The sequence below is a fragment of the Colletotrichum aenigma genome (assembly GCF_013390185.1).
Source record: "Colletotrichum aenigma strain Cg56 chromosome Unknown KSG_Cg56_contig04, whole genome shotgun sequence".
Taxonomy (NCBI): Eukaryota; Fungi; Ascomycota; class Sordariomycetes; order Glomerellales; family Glomerellaceae; genus Colletotrichum; species Colletotrichum aenigma.
The window spans coordinates 79,986-94,831 of NW_023500910.1; the positions used below are offsets into that span (position 1 = coordinate 79,986).

Genomic DNA, 14,846 nt, shown 5'->3' on the forward strand with positions numbered 1-14,846 from the left:
TTAGAGACGATATCAAGTGCTGCATCGCCCAGGTGGATGAGGTCGTGGTCGTTGGTCGTCCACAACGTCGGGTTGTGTCCCGCGGGCTGCCCACCGTGCATCTCCTGAGAGGTGAGAGAGTCGGAAACTGTCGCCGGGCGCTGTAATACCCCGCAAGCACGCCGCTTCTAATTCACGCTCTTCGCCCCATCACAACACAGCGTGTCCTCGGCAATCTTTCTCGTTTCGCCTTGAAATTTATGATCCACGCCCCAAATCAATCAGCTTCAATTTATTGCCTCTCATGGCGGAATCGGTCCTCATTATCGGGGTCAATGGCACTTTGGGCGCCAAGATCTTAGATGCCTTGGTCGCTTCCCAGTCTTTCAAACTGAGTGCCCTTAGGCGTGCGGGCTCCAAGAGCACCATCCAGTACCCAGTTGATCAAGTTGCTGTCGTCGAAGTCGATAGCGATCTCTCTTTTGAGGGCTTGAAGAAAGCATTCACTGGGCAAGATGCCGTCATCGTCAGCTTCCGTCTGCGAGACCTCGAACAGCATCTGCGCATTGCTGAGGCCGCGGAGGCCGCCGGCGTAAAGCACCTTATCCCCGCCGATTTCGGCAGCATTGACGCTGATAACCCCCGCGCCCGCGAGCTCATTCCCCTCTATCGCCACAAGAGAGCTGTCCGACTCAAGGCTCAAGAATTGGCCGACAAGAACAAAGATTTCGCTTGGACGGGCATTGTCTGCGGTCATTTCTTCGACTGGGGCATCAGAGAAGGGTTTCTCCACGCCTATCTGGACAAAAAGGTGATCGACATCATTGACGGCGGTAATTTAAAAGCATCTGCTGCCACTCTCCCCAGGGTGGGCGAAGCCGTCGTGCGCATTCTCCAGAAGGGTGTGACCGACGTGACGAGAAACAAGACGCTTTTTGTTCAGAGTTTCTGCATCACTCAAAAAGAACTCATCAAGAGTCTAGAGAAGGCAACAGGCGCGGAATGGAAAGTCAACGACCTCAACTCTCAGAAATTCATCGAAGAGCACAAGACGAAGGCAGACGCAGGCGATCACAATGCCATCGAAGACCTTGTATTTGCAGTCGGCACTTTAGATGCCGATTGGACCAAGCATCCTGACTTCGCCATGGAGGCTTTGGGTTTGGAAGACGAGGACTTAGATGCCATAGTCGCAGATACTGTTGCCAACCCGACCGGGAAATAAAGACAATAACGCAGTTTTCCCGCATCGAATATATTCAAGCTATGGTCGTCATCGACTAGTAATGGGTCTTCCACAAATTGCGTTGCGCTGTCCGCTACGATCTATACCTCTTGGCTCCCGCCTGACACCTTCTTGATAGCGTCAGGCAAGTTCTGCATGCCCTCAAGGAATACGTCGAATTCATTCTTAACTTCAACCATGTCTTCATCGATATCGTCCGTCCAACGATGAATGTAGATTGTCTTAATTCCCACCTCCTTGGCCGCCCTCAGATCGTAGGCGTGTGCTGCAACCATGAGGACTTCTTCCGCTTTAGCATCAATAAGATCAAGTGCTTTCCTGTAGGCTCCTAGGTTGGGTTTGTAAAGACCCAACAATTGGCTTGAGAAAAGCATGTCGAATTTCAGCCCTGAAGAACGACAAAGGTCTAGTTGCAGCCGACTCGTGCCGTTTGCATGCACGAAGACTTCAAGCCCGAAATCTTGCCTAACACTTCGTATAGCCTCTTGCACCTCTGGCCATGCAGACTGAGAGTGCCATGCATCGATCATTTTTTGTTTGGCCGAGGTATCAAAGATAGCTGTGTGTTGCGGCAGCCTGTCTAAGAAACTTTCGAGAACGCGGTTCAACGTTATGTCGATGTTTTCTGGGGGAAGGTCTTGGAGGAATCTTGCGTTGTTTTCGATGAAGCATTGTCTGCGCCATTCCAACGTGAATTTCGAAGCCTCGTCTCTGGGAATTGAAGACGGCCAAGATTGGAGCACACTTGAGTGCCAGTCAAGGCACGTTCCCATGAAGTCGAAGAAAACCGCCTTGAACCTTTTCGTCATACTATTCGACGATGTTGAAGATTTGTTGTGTTTGGTATTAAATAGCTTAAGTATGGATTGACTGGCTGTCTCAAACTGAATGGTTGGGTTAAGGGGGTTTTCAGGGCTTTTATCCTTTACCTGTGATGCATCGTAGCTGCAGATCAGCAATTAGTAATTGCAACAGCAGTTGATGTCGTCGAAGGGCGTGTCCATCCTCTCAGATACCCTCTGCCTAACGCAACCGCTGCAGACCAGAAATATACAGGATCAGCGTCAACCATGCCAACCAATCACACAACCCACGCTGCTCTGGTGCGATCGGGATGCATCGGCAATTGTGCCCCTTCATGGCATAGGGCAGCAACACAAAAGTCCCTGGGCTTGCCGTGAATCAGACAGAATTCGCCTGCGGAGCTGATTACGGAGAATATGCCCAACGCCCCGCATACATAATTCTTTTGGGCAGGGCTAATGTTTCTTGAGAGCCTCAAATGTCTTTTTTTTTCTTCCCTTCTAAGTTTTCTTCTTCGCAGTTTGCCGACTGGAGGCCCACCTTGTTGACTACCGTATGACTCTGACGAGGAAACATGTATTACATCACTCACACTCATGCTTGACTCCATCGCATTACTAAAAGGCTCATGGAATGTTACTAATATCTCTTTATGCCTATCCTATCCCTAATAGCACCACGATGTAGTTATAGTGGGTGTTATGTGACTATAGTATGATACCAGACCCGAGTAGACTTTCTCTTACGAGAACTGTAGTTCCTAACATGCATTTTGGCGAAAGTTCAAGCTACGAAGTCGCCCCTGCGCAAATATCAAAGCCTTTGATAGCCTTCTTGTCGGATAATTGAATGGTCACAACGAATATGATCAGGGAACTGAGGAAGCCCATTGCGAAATATTGACCCGAAGGTATTCAGTTGTAGAGTACCTCGTAAGAGACGTCATGGCACCACGCAAAATGATGGGTAAGCCCCGTGTATGACTCAATTGCCATCCTGCAAGACAATTATTTCAGCCATCAGTATGTGATAGTCGCCACTTTGCGAACATACTTGTCGTTGCTGCAATTCAAGATATTATCGAACATCCATCTGCCCACGTCCTCTCGGCAAATTGTATATCCTATGGCTAGGCTCTTCACGCCACTGACAGGATCTTCGACACCGACCTTGATTGCAACACCAGAAGTTTCGTTTCCGTTGGTGAGAAAACTAGCTCGGAGAACTGTCCATTCTTCTCCGGAGTTGAAGAGAAGCTCCTCCAACGCGCGCTTATCCTGGTGTGGTGTGGAGAGAAGGCCCTTGTATATGGGGTAAATGATAAGCGGTGTGTCTCTGCCAAACTTGGATATGCCAGTGCTGCTCTGTCCGATGACACGAGGACGTCCAGAAACTCCTCTTTCGGTGCGTAGGGTCTTGATGGCATTGAGAAGAACAGCCATGCCATGCTCACATACATGTACGTCCTCAAGAGTCATTTTTCGCAACTCAAACCAGGCACCAATGGTGGAGATGACGAAGTCCACAAAAGATGTTGCGTCATGAGGCGAAACGATACAATTCTTGATGGCTTCCATGTCGTGCGCGTTTCCCTTGAATACTTGAAGATTGGGATGGACTTCGGGGGAGAGTACAGACGTAAGTTTGTCTGGGTTCCGACAGAGTGCGATGCACGTGAAGCCGGCGGCCAGCGATCGACGCAAGGCAGCTTGGCCACAGCCGCCGGTTGCCCCGAGGAAGAGGATCGTCTTCGGGGGTTGCATGTTGACGGACTTTACAGTGGAGACGGGGTAAGCCGATTACGGATGCGACGATGCGAATGCGGGTACCGGGGTCGGCAAGCTGGGGTGTAGCCGGACGGGGCGGAAGTCCGGTCGCAAAGCTGCAGTGGGGAGAGATGAGTAGAAGCAGCTGTATGAAAGCAGTGCGACTGTATGCTAGTTGCACTTTGAGTTTCACAGTAACAAACAAATGCGTGAGGGCCGAGAAGGCTAAGAAGTCGAAAACAGTGTTGATGGTGATCACAGTGGCAATACTGACTGACAGCAGCGGTGCTCTGGGGCGAGGAAGGCGACGCCCTTTTATTCTTTCCCAAAGCGCGGCGGTAATGCGATTCTCTACAAGGCAGCATCGCAATGGCAAAACCACATCATGGCGAAGGCTTCATGTTGAGCCGAGTTGCTGTTGGTGGCTTGGGCTACGACCCAGACATATCGGTCGAAGGATTAGATCCCTGACGCCACAAAGGTATTTCAGTGATAGGAAAGGGAGTCGACGGTCGAGAATTCCTCCGCCCTTGCTCCCCGTCCGGATTGTGGCGTCCAATCAGATTCTTGAATCAGTGGTGGCCCTGCACGCATAGTAAGCTTCTCAGGACAGACAACAGGACAAACTGGCCGATTCTTCACCCATGATTCCGTGATCCATGAAGAGGTGGGCTCAAATCGTACGCGGCCCGCCCGGGCACTTGGTCGTTCGGTTCTCTTGCAGTTTATCACTCGACCGAAACCCTGCGCCTCCTCAGTTCTGCTGATGCATTGTCATCACCATCGCCCGTTGAGTTCAAACCTTACTGCCTGCAAAACCCCTCTTCCCTGACTCGTTTGCGATTCTCGATTCTCAAATAGTGACTCCCTCAGGCTTCTGGCGCCGCGTGACTCCCGCGTAGCCGAGCCTGTTCTGCGAAACTGACGCTTCTGAAGCTTTTGAAACTGGCAGGCTTCATTCACATCGTCTTCGCCATGGCTCTTCATCTCTTCATCCAGATGACATATGTCGGCCTAGCGTGACATTCCGGATATCGCCCACACTCGTCACGAAGCAACCCTACGAGTGTCACTTTGCGACCTCGTCGAGAAATTGGCTTCCAACTTGGCATCATTGTCCCGTCTTCGACCGCCAACTTGTACTGGCAGCGCGCAAGATGGGCATCGGCAATACTGCGGACGACATGCGCATCCCTGCAAACCCAACCTTGAAGCACAAACGTGACGTTTCGTTGTGGCGAAGACAGTCTCCCCTACTCTCATGCGGTACTGGGTGCGGCGATTCACTCCAGCGTGGGCGGTACAGGATCGTTTGAGTTTCGTCTGAACTCTCACATCACTTACTTCCTCAAGGAACGTGCTGGATGAATCCCAATGAGCAACTTATCAAATCACAAGTCACAAGCAAGAGCTTTTTCCCTCGGCCGGAGGGTTGTCACGACCCAGGTCTCATCCATGCTGTTTCGTAGATCTCTGACACCAGCTCCCAGCTGTCGGACTACGCTTTTTCCTATGGTCACAATAAAGATAGCAGTGTGCCTCCAGATCGAATCGCTCGAGCACGACCAGATGTGATCTGGTTATCATCCCTAGACCAATCATTTGATCCCATCCTGGATTATTCGACATGCTTGTGGGAAAGTCGGTCCCGGAACTCATCCTGGTGAGGACCATGGTGGTCTTCTTCCAGTACCTAGGCTTCTTATGTTTCATTTACTTCTGGTTTATTTTCGCCATAGTAGGTGTGCCTGGGATTGCTCACCCCGTGTCTATCATAATCGAAGTCATTGGCCTTATCGAAATCGTCTTCTACTTCGCCTTTTATCTTCCATTCCGATCTCGCTTACAGAAGCCGGGCTTCGAAGTCGAACCATTGTCGCAGGCCGAGCGCCGACAATTCTTTCAAAAGGGTCTTGACCACGCTCCAGATGTCGAGCAGTACATACGGAAATGGCATTGCAATGCCCAGCTTGGAGATATTCGCAGAGAGAATGTGAAGGACTGGTTGATGTGGGCGCTGTTCGACAAGCAGGGCAATCCAGGAGAGCATGACGCCGAGCTCGAGGAATATATCGCAGATGCAGAAGAGCGCGCGGGAGTAACCATCAAGAAGGGATATGGTGACTCTACCCCAATGCGCCTCAGTGTCGATCCGATCGACATCAGGCATCGCAGCTTGCTGTTCTATCTTGTAAGTTCATCACCTTTCAGCGACGAAGAACTAGCTCATGAGACAAAATCAGATAGTAGGAGGCCTCGACCTCTTTGTGACCATTGTCCTAGCGATCAGAGGGTTCAAGTTTTACCGACAACCGCGCAAGACTTTCTTCTCCGTCTTCCCTCTGCGACCTATGACCCTCCTGGCACCGAATGAATCGAATAGCTCGCAGCTGAGTTACTTTTGCCGTCCCCATTCATCCAAGGAACATCGCCCGATCCTGTTTATCCACGGAGTTGGTGTCGGCCTGCTCCCATATCTATACTGGCTGTGGACTATTCCTAAGGACGTCGGTGTGCTCTGTATCGAGATACTACCCGTCTCCTCACGCATTTGCCCGCCGTTGCCCCCAACCGATGAGCTTGTCGCCGGCATGGATGCAATTATTCAGCAACAAAATTATAACGACTTTGTGTTTGTGGGAAACTCCTTTGGTACCCTATTTGCGGCCCCCCTCCTCAAGAAACCAGACCTGGCGAGACGAATAAACTCCATCGTCCTCATCGATCCCGTTTCGCTGCTGCTCCATCTTCCTGCAGTGGCCTACAATTTCACTCGACGAACACCGAAATGGGGCAATGAATGGGAGATCTGGTTCGTAGCCACGGACGCGATGACAGCGCACACCTTAGCGAGGCGCTTCCGCTGGCAGGACTTTATTCTCTGGACCCCTGAGCTTCAAGGGAAACGCACGACAGTAGTCTTGGGTGGGGAAGACTGCGTAACAGATCCAGACGCGGTGGCCAGCTACGTCTATTTCGGCGATCTCAGCTATAGCCGCGCTGATAAGCACGAGTGGTCCACTACTCCTGACAGATGGTCAGGGCAAGGGGAGCTAGAGCTGATGTACCTGGCTGGCATGGACCACGGACAGGCATTCCTCAGTATCAAGCATATGCCGCGGATAGGGAACGTGGTATTAGAGTACACGAAACTAGACCAAGAGATGGAATCTCGACAGGCAGAGGCTGTGAAAGAAGAAGAGCAAAACCAGATCTGAATGATTTTATGATTTATGGGGGTCCTATCTGCTCTTTGGACTGCAGTCGAGAGGTTATGGTCGGGAACCTGCCCTCGCATGCAAAAGTCACTCGATATCCACATGTACATTACAATGAGAAGATATAAATGATCGTTCTCCCCTGCGACTGAACCGAATACACATCCTGCGTATTGAGTCTTGTCTTGGGCAATACATGACAGAGAGGATGAAGAAGCGGAAGACGCGGAAGACGCGAGAGACTCAAGGGTCAGCATGCCAACCCCCCACATTTCTCCTGCCCCTTAAGCACCTCGGGTTGCCGCCGCTGAACTTGCCATTTCTTTTCTTTTGCGAGATGTATCAATTGCGTGAAAAGGAAATTTGGGCAGCTTGTCCTTGCCTGATGCAAGGGGTTGCCAGGACTGGTGCGGCCCCAAGGCGCCACAAGTTAATCAATCGAAACGCTCCATCGCCGTTCGAAGTAATCAGATGCTTGCCTTTCCTAGGGTCTAAGATGAGCCACGACACGTCCTTCACATACGCGACGCGTCTTAGCCTTCGGAACAGTTGGGATTGATGGCACCTCCCATTCGAGACGCTTGGGTGATTGAGCGATGGCTATTTCGTCGATAAAAAGGAGATCTTCCTCCTCAGAATATTGGTCAAGGTTTAGCCTCCATCAATTCTTCCGCCGCGTACCACAACCATGGCCGAAGTCGAGGACGCAGTCAAAGATCCCACCAGCCTCGTGCAAAGCATGTTGCATTCCATCTGCACAAACATGGCAGTGAGCTGCGCAAGAGAGGTCATTCCCGAAGTGCACAGTCCGCATGTTTTCACCGTGGAATTCCTCCAGCCTCTTTACCTCATTTGCGCCTTCCTCGACATCAGTCCTGAAGGCAAGCAACTTGGCGACACGGTAATGACCCAGCTAACCTGTTTGGTAGTATGGCACGGCATCCTCATGGAAGCAGCCAATCTGCTGGCCTGTAAGCAACTCAAAATCGACGAATGCGAAAATCAGATCTGTTTTTCGAGGCGGGACCGGCGGAAAAAACACCGCAAGTCACCATGCTGCGCGTGCTGCCTTTGCCTACCAGGCTGCCGTCGTTGTGACGCCGAGCTACAGGTGCAGTCGTACGAAAAGCCACCGCGAAAGCAGGAGCGGTTTGAGCTCCTGTTCAGGAAATCCCATTTGTGGGATATATACTACGCTATGTGTGGTGTGTCGGTACGTTAGGCGTAGAAGGGGAAGCATGGTCGCTTCAAGGTTCGCATTTCACTCGTCTAACAGTTGGCTCGAGTTTAAGAGCCCATTCGACAGGTTGCCCGGGATCCAGCTTTGGAAAAGCCAACAATCGCATGTAAGTGCCGTCGGTACGCTGGTCAGGTCCTCTTAACATTTGGATAGAAAACCTATCGGCTCGAAGCATTCCTCGTCAAGCAGTCAGGAAGAAAGTACGAGCTCCAGAAGACCTGCATGAGGGACGGGCCGGCCAGGCATGTGCTCGAGATCGAGGGACTACGTACAGAGCTGCTGCGCAACACAGAGGCGATGGAGGCTCTGTTGGCGGAGAACGAGCGGTTGCAGGCGGAGAACGAACGGATTCAGGCGGAGAACTCGCAGCTGCGGCGGGAGAAATGCCACTATGTGAGGCTACTTGAGTCGGCAGGCGTGCCGGCGCCGTCTTCACTTGAGCTTTCGCTGTTGGCTGCGGCTGATGACGGAATTCTGGCAGGGGGGGTCGGGGAACCAACTTCTGATTACGAAGAGGAGTAAGTCAACTCCCACCACCCGAGCTGAAATCGTCGTGGTTGATAAAGCTGACACTCCATTCAGTGACCCGGGTACTAGCTCTGCTAGTGATCAAGACAGTTCATTGTCTGATGCCCCTGCGCTGGTACCGGCCACGAAGGCGAAGCGCAAAGGCTGGAAGGATGTGATGCATACTAGGCATTGTCGACAGCGCTGGAGTGAAATTGAAGAGCTACTTACGCAGAAAGATCTTGCCGATGTCGAATCCGAACTTCGGCGTCTGACACGGCACTTGCCGCTAGAGTTCAAGGTCACCCGGCGGCGCGACACTGATCATGTTTTTGTGACCCGTTTACGCCATAGTCTTTGGGTTGGGAAATATGTGGAACTTTACGACACTATCGATGAGCGGATGCTTCCAGTTGCAGGCGCGTTGTTAGCACTTTTCAAGACGGTCCCAAAGAAGACCAGGAATTCTGCTTTCAAAGCCTGTTGGAATCGCCACAACGCGATTCATGGCATGTACGTTGGAAGATGTCATGCTCTTGGTTATAACACCAGTGGGGAAAGTCTGGCCGGCGAAAGCTGATGTTGTACTTGGGCTGCTATTGTACCTCTTTCCTGTCTGCATTAATTTTCTCTTAGAACATTGTTGTTGCCTGTTGTGCATGGTGCGCTACTTCGCCTATGCATCCTTACTCCATCGCCGCGTCCCACCCCCAAAGGAGTGCTCGATGAAATTGAAAGTATGAAGAGTATGGAATGTGTCCATTGTTCATGACAATACAAAATTCGGTATTCTGTTTCTAGTCGCAGTTTAGCGGGCTAGCAGGGGGTGCCATGATCTCAGGTCTTTATGATTTGGGCGCGTCTGTCAAGGGCACATATCGAACACCAAAAAGCTTCTCCTTGACGACGGAGCCGTCCTCCTTCTTGTCAATGGCCCAGACATACTGGTCGTAGCCGTTGTCGTCCTCGACGGGGATAAACATTCTGTACTGCAGTCAGCCCCCGCGACGACCGTCGTCGACATACAGGCAGTCTACTACTCACCTGCCCGGAGCGCGCAGCTGGTCCACCAGCTCCTGATGGAGCTCCACGGCTGCAGCGCCGACGTGGATGGCATCCCACCCGGTGCCGCCTCCCTCTTCCCCTGGCCGCGGGGCTTCTACCCACCCCTTCCTCCCGTCGCCCGTGTGAAATCGCACCTTGCCGCTGTCCAGCAAAGCCCGCCCTTCGTCGCTTTTCCGCATGTTGCGCTCTCCCAGGTCCCTCAGCGCTCCGATGTGTTCCAGTCCGACCACCAGGCCCTTTTCTCCCACCAGCTCCGCGAGCAGGTGCGTCAGGTACCCCGACCCCGAGCCTATGTCCAGCACGCGCGGGGCCGGTTTCGTCGCGGAGGGGATGAGGTGCGGGAGGAGGGATTCGGCAGCGGTGGCATGCATGTGCGGCGCGGAGATGGTTGCTTTGTGACCGATGGACTGGGGAGAGTCTTCGTAGGGGGCGGAGGGAGCGTAGTATGCGCGGTCAACCTAGAATGTCAGCACCTCTCTCTGCTCGCGCCAGCCGTTACCTTGGCGAAGTGGCGAGGCATGCCATTTACCTTGAGAAAGGCGTCCTTGACCCGTTGGTCTTTTATGAGACCATTGCGCCACAAGTTCTCGACGAGGTCTTTATTTGATGCGCCGGAGCTCCGCCAGGCCATCTTGAGGTTGAGAGGGAGGGAGCGGTGCACTTGGCGTGTGGGTTGATCGTTGACCGAGCTTGGGACGAGCTTGAGAGCTCTCCGAACGAGACGGTACCGAGAAATCGTGGCGGCGAACAAACCCGAATAACGATAGAAACAGATGGAAAAACTCGAGGGACCTGGAGAAGGTGGACAACTGTGTCGCGGTGTATTGAGCTAGGTACGCTTCCTTACCTAGGTGCTTATCAACATGAAGAATGGAAGGTGCACCTAGGTATGTGGCGGGAGCAGGTCGATGCTCTCGGGCGATGGTTCGCGTGGAATGATGCAACCCGCTTCCCCAGAGCTTCTAGAGCCGCTGGAGATGAGGGGCAACTGCAGTAAACCGTTGCAGTTCCGAGTCCACAACACCCCGGCGAGCGCTAAACCTTCGCCCCCGCTTACGGATCATCCCGCTGCGACCACTAAATTCCCTTGAAAGATTCCCCACGAGCACCGCAGGAATGTCACCGTTTTGCTCCGTCAAGGCCAACCGTGTCAGGTAATAATCAACGCTGTCGGAGGTTTTGTTTGTCACACTAGTCGGGCAGTCGAGGAGCAGATGTACTAAAAACTCATTTGTGATGTGATACTGAGGGAGGGCCTCGCGCTCCCATGGCCAAATATATATGCAGATTACCCGACGCCGTGAATTCCCATCCCATTAGCAACCCACGATGACACAGCCAAAGAAATAGTAAAGGGTGCCATTGTTGTAGACTTTTGTCCAGTAAACGGAAAGCCTACGACACATTGCTGCGCGTTGTGATGCATGAAGACGCCAAAACTAAACCACTCTCTCCGTCGATTCGCCCTCGGCAATGATGGGCACGGGCAGGCCGCGGTCTGGGCTCTGGAGCACCAGCTGCTCGTGTCGCCTCGCCTTCAGATAATCGCTAACAGATCTGATAAGGACGAACCAGCCAACTACCATTAGAATGTAGGCAATCCACTCCTGTCCAGTGATGTCCGCCACGCCGCCGCCACCCTCGCCCGTGACCGCGTTGGGGTCGAAGTTGTGAGAATTTGGGTCGGGAGGCGCAGCGTAACCGTCTTGGCCGTTCATCTTGGGTGGATGGTCACCCTCCGTCGTTCCCTTCATGTAGAAGCCGTACTGGATCAGCGTGATGCCGAGGCCCGCGCGCGAACCGTTCTTGGCGGCGTGGGTCGAGTGAAGGAGGTAGGTCAGGATGAAGCCGACGATCTGGAAGGACATGGAGATCATGCCGTTCCAGACAAAACTGAAGAGTGAGCCCACGGGCATGCCGTCGATGTAGACTTCGTCGGGGCCGCCGAGGCCAGGAGCGAGGATCGTGGTTTCCCAGTAGGGGGGAGCGGCATCGGCAGCGGCCTGCTCGTACGTCTATTTTCTGTCAGTATTCGCTCGAAATCACGATTATTCTGCCCTTGGGGATTAATGCGACGTACGGGAGGTTGTTCTTCCTTCACCTCGCCTCCACGCTCGGGCTTCGCAGTCAAGTTGGAAAAGACGCCTTCATTCTGGATGCCGCTGCCGTAAATGCGGAAGGGCGTTGTCGGGCCGCCGGCGGTGGTGGAGGCTGTTGGTGGCAGTTGTGTGACATGGCGTTCGGGCTGGGGTCTCGATTCGGAGGAAGGGTTGCGTGATGCGTCGCGGGAAGCCTGGGTGGAGTCGGCGCGGACTAAGCGTTGTCGGTCATCGGCGTCGTCATCGCTACCGTCACCGTCGGTATCGAAGGCGTCTGCCAGTGCGGGATCAACTCCACGACGGTCGCGCGAGGACGCTCTGGAGTGGAAAGAGGGCGGTGGTGAGTTGGGGACGGGGTGCGATTGTCGTCTTGGCGGAGCGGAGTTGGGGGCTTCGAAGCCGTCTTCATCGTGATCATGGGCATTCACCTAATGGAACAAGACGTGAGTATGTTTGTCGTGGCGGTGGAAGGTATCGGGGCCAGGCTATGAAGCTTACCCTCTCATAACCTCCAGCCATCTTGACGATGTTTTTTTGTGTGGGTTTGCGGCGTCGTGTTGAAATCGAGGAACTCGAAAGGCCCCTTTCGCCACTACGGACGATGCGACTAGCGTTGATTGATTGAAACGGCGAGAGGGAGATGGGAAAAGGCCAGTGGAAGAAGATGAAGTCGGGAGGAACGCAGAGGAAAAGAAACAAAGCGGCAAGGAAAAATGTCGATCGTCAGTCGGGATCGTAGGAGACGTCGGAGGGAAGAAAGTCGGCAAAAGGAATGACGGGTGTTTGGAGGTTGCTAAAGAACAATGCAAGGAAAAGACGACGAGGGCGACGGGAAACAGCCGCAGCGGGCGGGCTTCTGCTGCTGTTCCTCCTGCAGTCGCGGCGGTTGGCTCGGTGCGTTTGGGGGGCAGCCGACGGAGGTGCACCTCACTAAGGGGCGAAAGTACGGGTGGAGGCTTATGCGTCGACTTCCGTGCCTTCAGTGTTGGGTAGGTGTCTTACATAAGGCAGGCTTTGCGACAATAAAGGCGCCAAAATGCCTGGAGCAAGCCCCTGTGCCCCCTGTGGCAGTGATGCCCTTTGACATGGCTCGGGACTATGCGCTAAGCCATTCCAGCTTAGCAGGCCGTGGCCTGGGGGTGCTGGAACAGTGGGGGGGACATGGCGTGGGCACGAGACAACTGGGCGAGGTCAGTCATGTGACCTGCCAATCCCACACTGCACTCGCGCGAACCTGTTGATTTCGACTCGGTCTACAGCGTAGCTTTCGTCTCTCGACACTGTCATGGCCTAGGTAGGAATGGGAGCAATCTGGAATGCTTGAGGCGATACGGTTGCCGCTACCTTACCGACCAATGACATTGGCATACCTCGCTTGGGCATGACAATGATGAAGATGGAGACACTAGCGATAACACCCATTTCTCAACATCCGTAGCCGGCCACATGGTACCTTGTGTTACCCGTTCTGCATACATGATTCTAGACTCAGCTCAAACTTGCTGTGCCTTTATGGTGTTTTACTGCTGCCTCTTGTCTCGGTTTTGCAGCTGCTTCGTGAGTGGTTATGGGCCGGGGTTGCGCCTGGCACCTTGAGCTGCCTGCTTGCTACTTAGTGACGTGGTTTTATTCATAAAGTATATAAGTCCTCCTTCTAATGGTTACTGTTATTAACTTTAGAGATTTGGTCTTCTGTTTTCATTTATTGAATTGCTGGATTTAGTCTCATTTGGGGTATCTTCTAGGGTAAACGATTTCTCAAAGGTATTTCACAACGGTTCTTGGCCAAAAGGCGCTGAGAAAGCTACAGGGTTTCTCGATCAATGTCCATCGCCTAGGTAGGTACTCAGCCGTTTAAACATGAGATAAATGCAAAAAACAATGCGAATTCAGGGCACCATGCAAGCCGACAGACATCACAAAGACTTAATCATGCCCCAGGTACGGTACTCAGTCTCGCGTGCACCTACCTACCCTGCGGCAGGCCGTCGTCAAGAGCCAATCAGAAACCTTACAATAATCCACCCCAAAGCTGCTCTGCCGATTGCCGGAACGGGTAAGCTCCGGGGCAGCGTGCGCTCCAGAAATGAATTTGCGTCTGCCGTCCAGCGCAAAAATCCTTGACGTCGATGACGGCGTCTTCCATCTTTTGCGACTTCGCCATCTCGTCGCATTAACCCCCCCTCCGCCGGCTAGGATTCACTTCCACGGCGAGACCATGTTGGGAGAGTAACAACCAAACATTTCACCCTTCCTGTTCTCTTCGCAAAAATGGCCCGGTCAACAAGCGTGAGTAGTTCCCTTCTTCGCTGCAGCTCCCACGATGCGTCCCTCCGTTGCTTACACGGTTTGACTGCAGCAAGCATACAAGCACTTCCAGCGCGCTCTGGCGCTGTGGCCGAAAGACAACCTCCGCCCCGAAGTCCAGTTCCCCGAGTTCGCCGCCCGCGGCCTCGAGAGGAGGTTTGCCAACCCCGCCGTCGACGAGTTGAGCGAGCTGAAGCAGGCCAACGCCCTGTACGCCCTGGCCGACGACAGGTTCAAGAAGCAGGTGTGTGCCGCGGCCCCGTGCGATTGACTTACCTCCCGCTGACCGCCCTCAGTTTCCCTTGAATGGCGAGCTGCTGCAGCCCAAGAGCCAGCCCACATACTTCAATGATTTGCTGAGAGAGCTGGAGGAGGCCCCCACGAGAGGCTGGCTGCAGAACATGTCCAAGAAGCTCAGCGGCATGTTCAGATTCCAGTAATGAAGGACATGATACATCAAATACCCCGCGCATGTCGCACCGTCCCTGGCAAGGCCATGTCCCTCTGCGAGACATTATTGCTGGACCCTCAACTATGTACAGTACCATGTATAATATCTGTACCCCCGTATTGTGTGTCTATGCCAACACAAAGTAGACCCAAACGCCATTCTAT

At 53.1% G+C, this 14,846-nt stretch overlaps 8 protein-coding genes across 8 annotated transcripts; 4 read left to right on the forward strand and 4 right to left on the reverse strand.

The window, feature by feature from the left end:
* Positions 1–283: 283 nt before the first annotated feature.
* CGCA056_v005874 (uncharacterized protein) lies at positions 284–1,204 on the forward strand (the record flags this gene model as incomplete). The annotated part of the gene is made up of 1 exon (XM_037321125.1): positions 284–1,204. One exon carries the CDS (start codon positions 284–286, stop codon positions 1,202–1,204), a length of 921 nt encoding a protein of 306 aa, XP_037180266.1.
* Positions 1,205–1,305: 101 nt separating this feature from the next.
* Positions 1,306–1,599, reverse strand: CGCA056_v005875 (uncharacterized protein; the record flags this gene model as incomplete). Its single annotated transcript, XM_037321126.1, has 1 exon — positions 1,306–1,599. One exon carries the CDS (start codon positions 1,597–1,599, stop codon positions 1,306–1,308), a length of 294 nt encoding a protein of 97 aa, XP_037180265.1.
* A 1,449-nt stretch (positions 1,600–3,048) lies between these two features.
* CGCA056_v005876 (uncharacterized protein) lies at positions 3,049–3,792 on the reverse strand (the record flags this gene model as incomplete). Its single annotated transcript, XM_037321127.1, has 1 exon — positions 3,049–3,792. The coding sequence occupies one exon, from the start codon at positions 3,790–3,792 to the stop codon at positions 3,049–3,051; it is 744 nt and encodes a 247-aa protein (XP_037180268.1).
* Positions 3,793–5,422: 1,630 nt separating this feature from the next.
* Positions 5,423–7,013, forward strand: CGCA056_v005877 (uncharacterized protein; the record flags this gene model as incomplete). The annotated part of the gene is made up of 2 exons (XM_037321128.1): positions 5,423–5,986; positions 6,039–7,013. The coding sequence occupies 2 exons, from the start codon at positions 5,423–5,425 to the stop codon at positions 7,011–7,013; spliced, it is 1,539 nt and encodes a 512-aa protein (XP_037180267.1).
* Positions 7,014–7,701: 688 nt separating this feature from the next.
* On the forward strand, positions 7,702–9,340 carry CGCA056_v005878 (uncharacterized protein; the record flags this gene model as incomplete). The annotated part of the gene is made up of 4 exons (XM_037321129.1): positions 7,702–7,914; positions 7,943–7,984; positions 8,407–8,771; positions 8,836–9,340. 4 exons carry the CDS (start codon positions 7,702–7,704, stop codon positions 9,338–9,340), a joined length of 1,125 nt encoding a protein of 374 aa, XP_037180264.1.
* A 265-nt stretch (positions 9,341–9,605) lies between these two features.
* On the reverse strand, positions 9,606–10,456 carry Pcmt1 (Protein-L-isoaspartate(D-aspartate) O-methyltransferase; the record flags this gene model as incomplete). Its single annotated transcript, XM_037321130.1, has 3 exons — positions 9,606–9,744; positions 9,805–10,283; positions 10,355–10,456. The coding sequence occupies 3 exons, from the start codon at positions 10,454–10,456 to the stop codon at positions 9,606–9,608; spliced, it is 720 nt and encodes a 239-aa protein (XP_037180263.1).
* Positions 10,457–11,264: 808 nt separating this feature from the next.
* BSD2 (Metal homeostatis protein BSD2) lies at positions 11,265–12,443 on the reverse strand (the record flags this gene model as incomplete). Its single annotated transcript, XM_037321131.1, has 3 exons — positions 11,265–11,840; positions 11,906–12,352; positions 12,423–12,443. The coding sequence occupies 3 exons, from the start codon at positions 12,441–12,443 to the stop codon at positions 11,265–11,267; spliced, it is 1,044 nt and encodes a 347-aa protein (XP_037179440.1).
* Positions 12,444–14,195: 1,752 nt separating this feature from the next.
* Positions 14,196–14,671, forward strand: CGCA056_v005881 (uncharacterized protein; the record flags this gene model as incomplete). The annotated part of the gene is made up of 3 exons (XM_037321132.1): positions 14,196–14,213; positions 14,284–14,475; positions 14,528–14,671. The coding sequence occupies 3 exons, from the start codon at positions 14,196–14,198 to the stop codon at positions 14,669–14,671; spliced, it is 354 nt and encodes a 117-aa protein (XP_037179441.1).
* Positions 14,672–14,846: the final 175 nt, after the last annotated feature.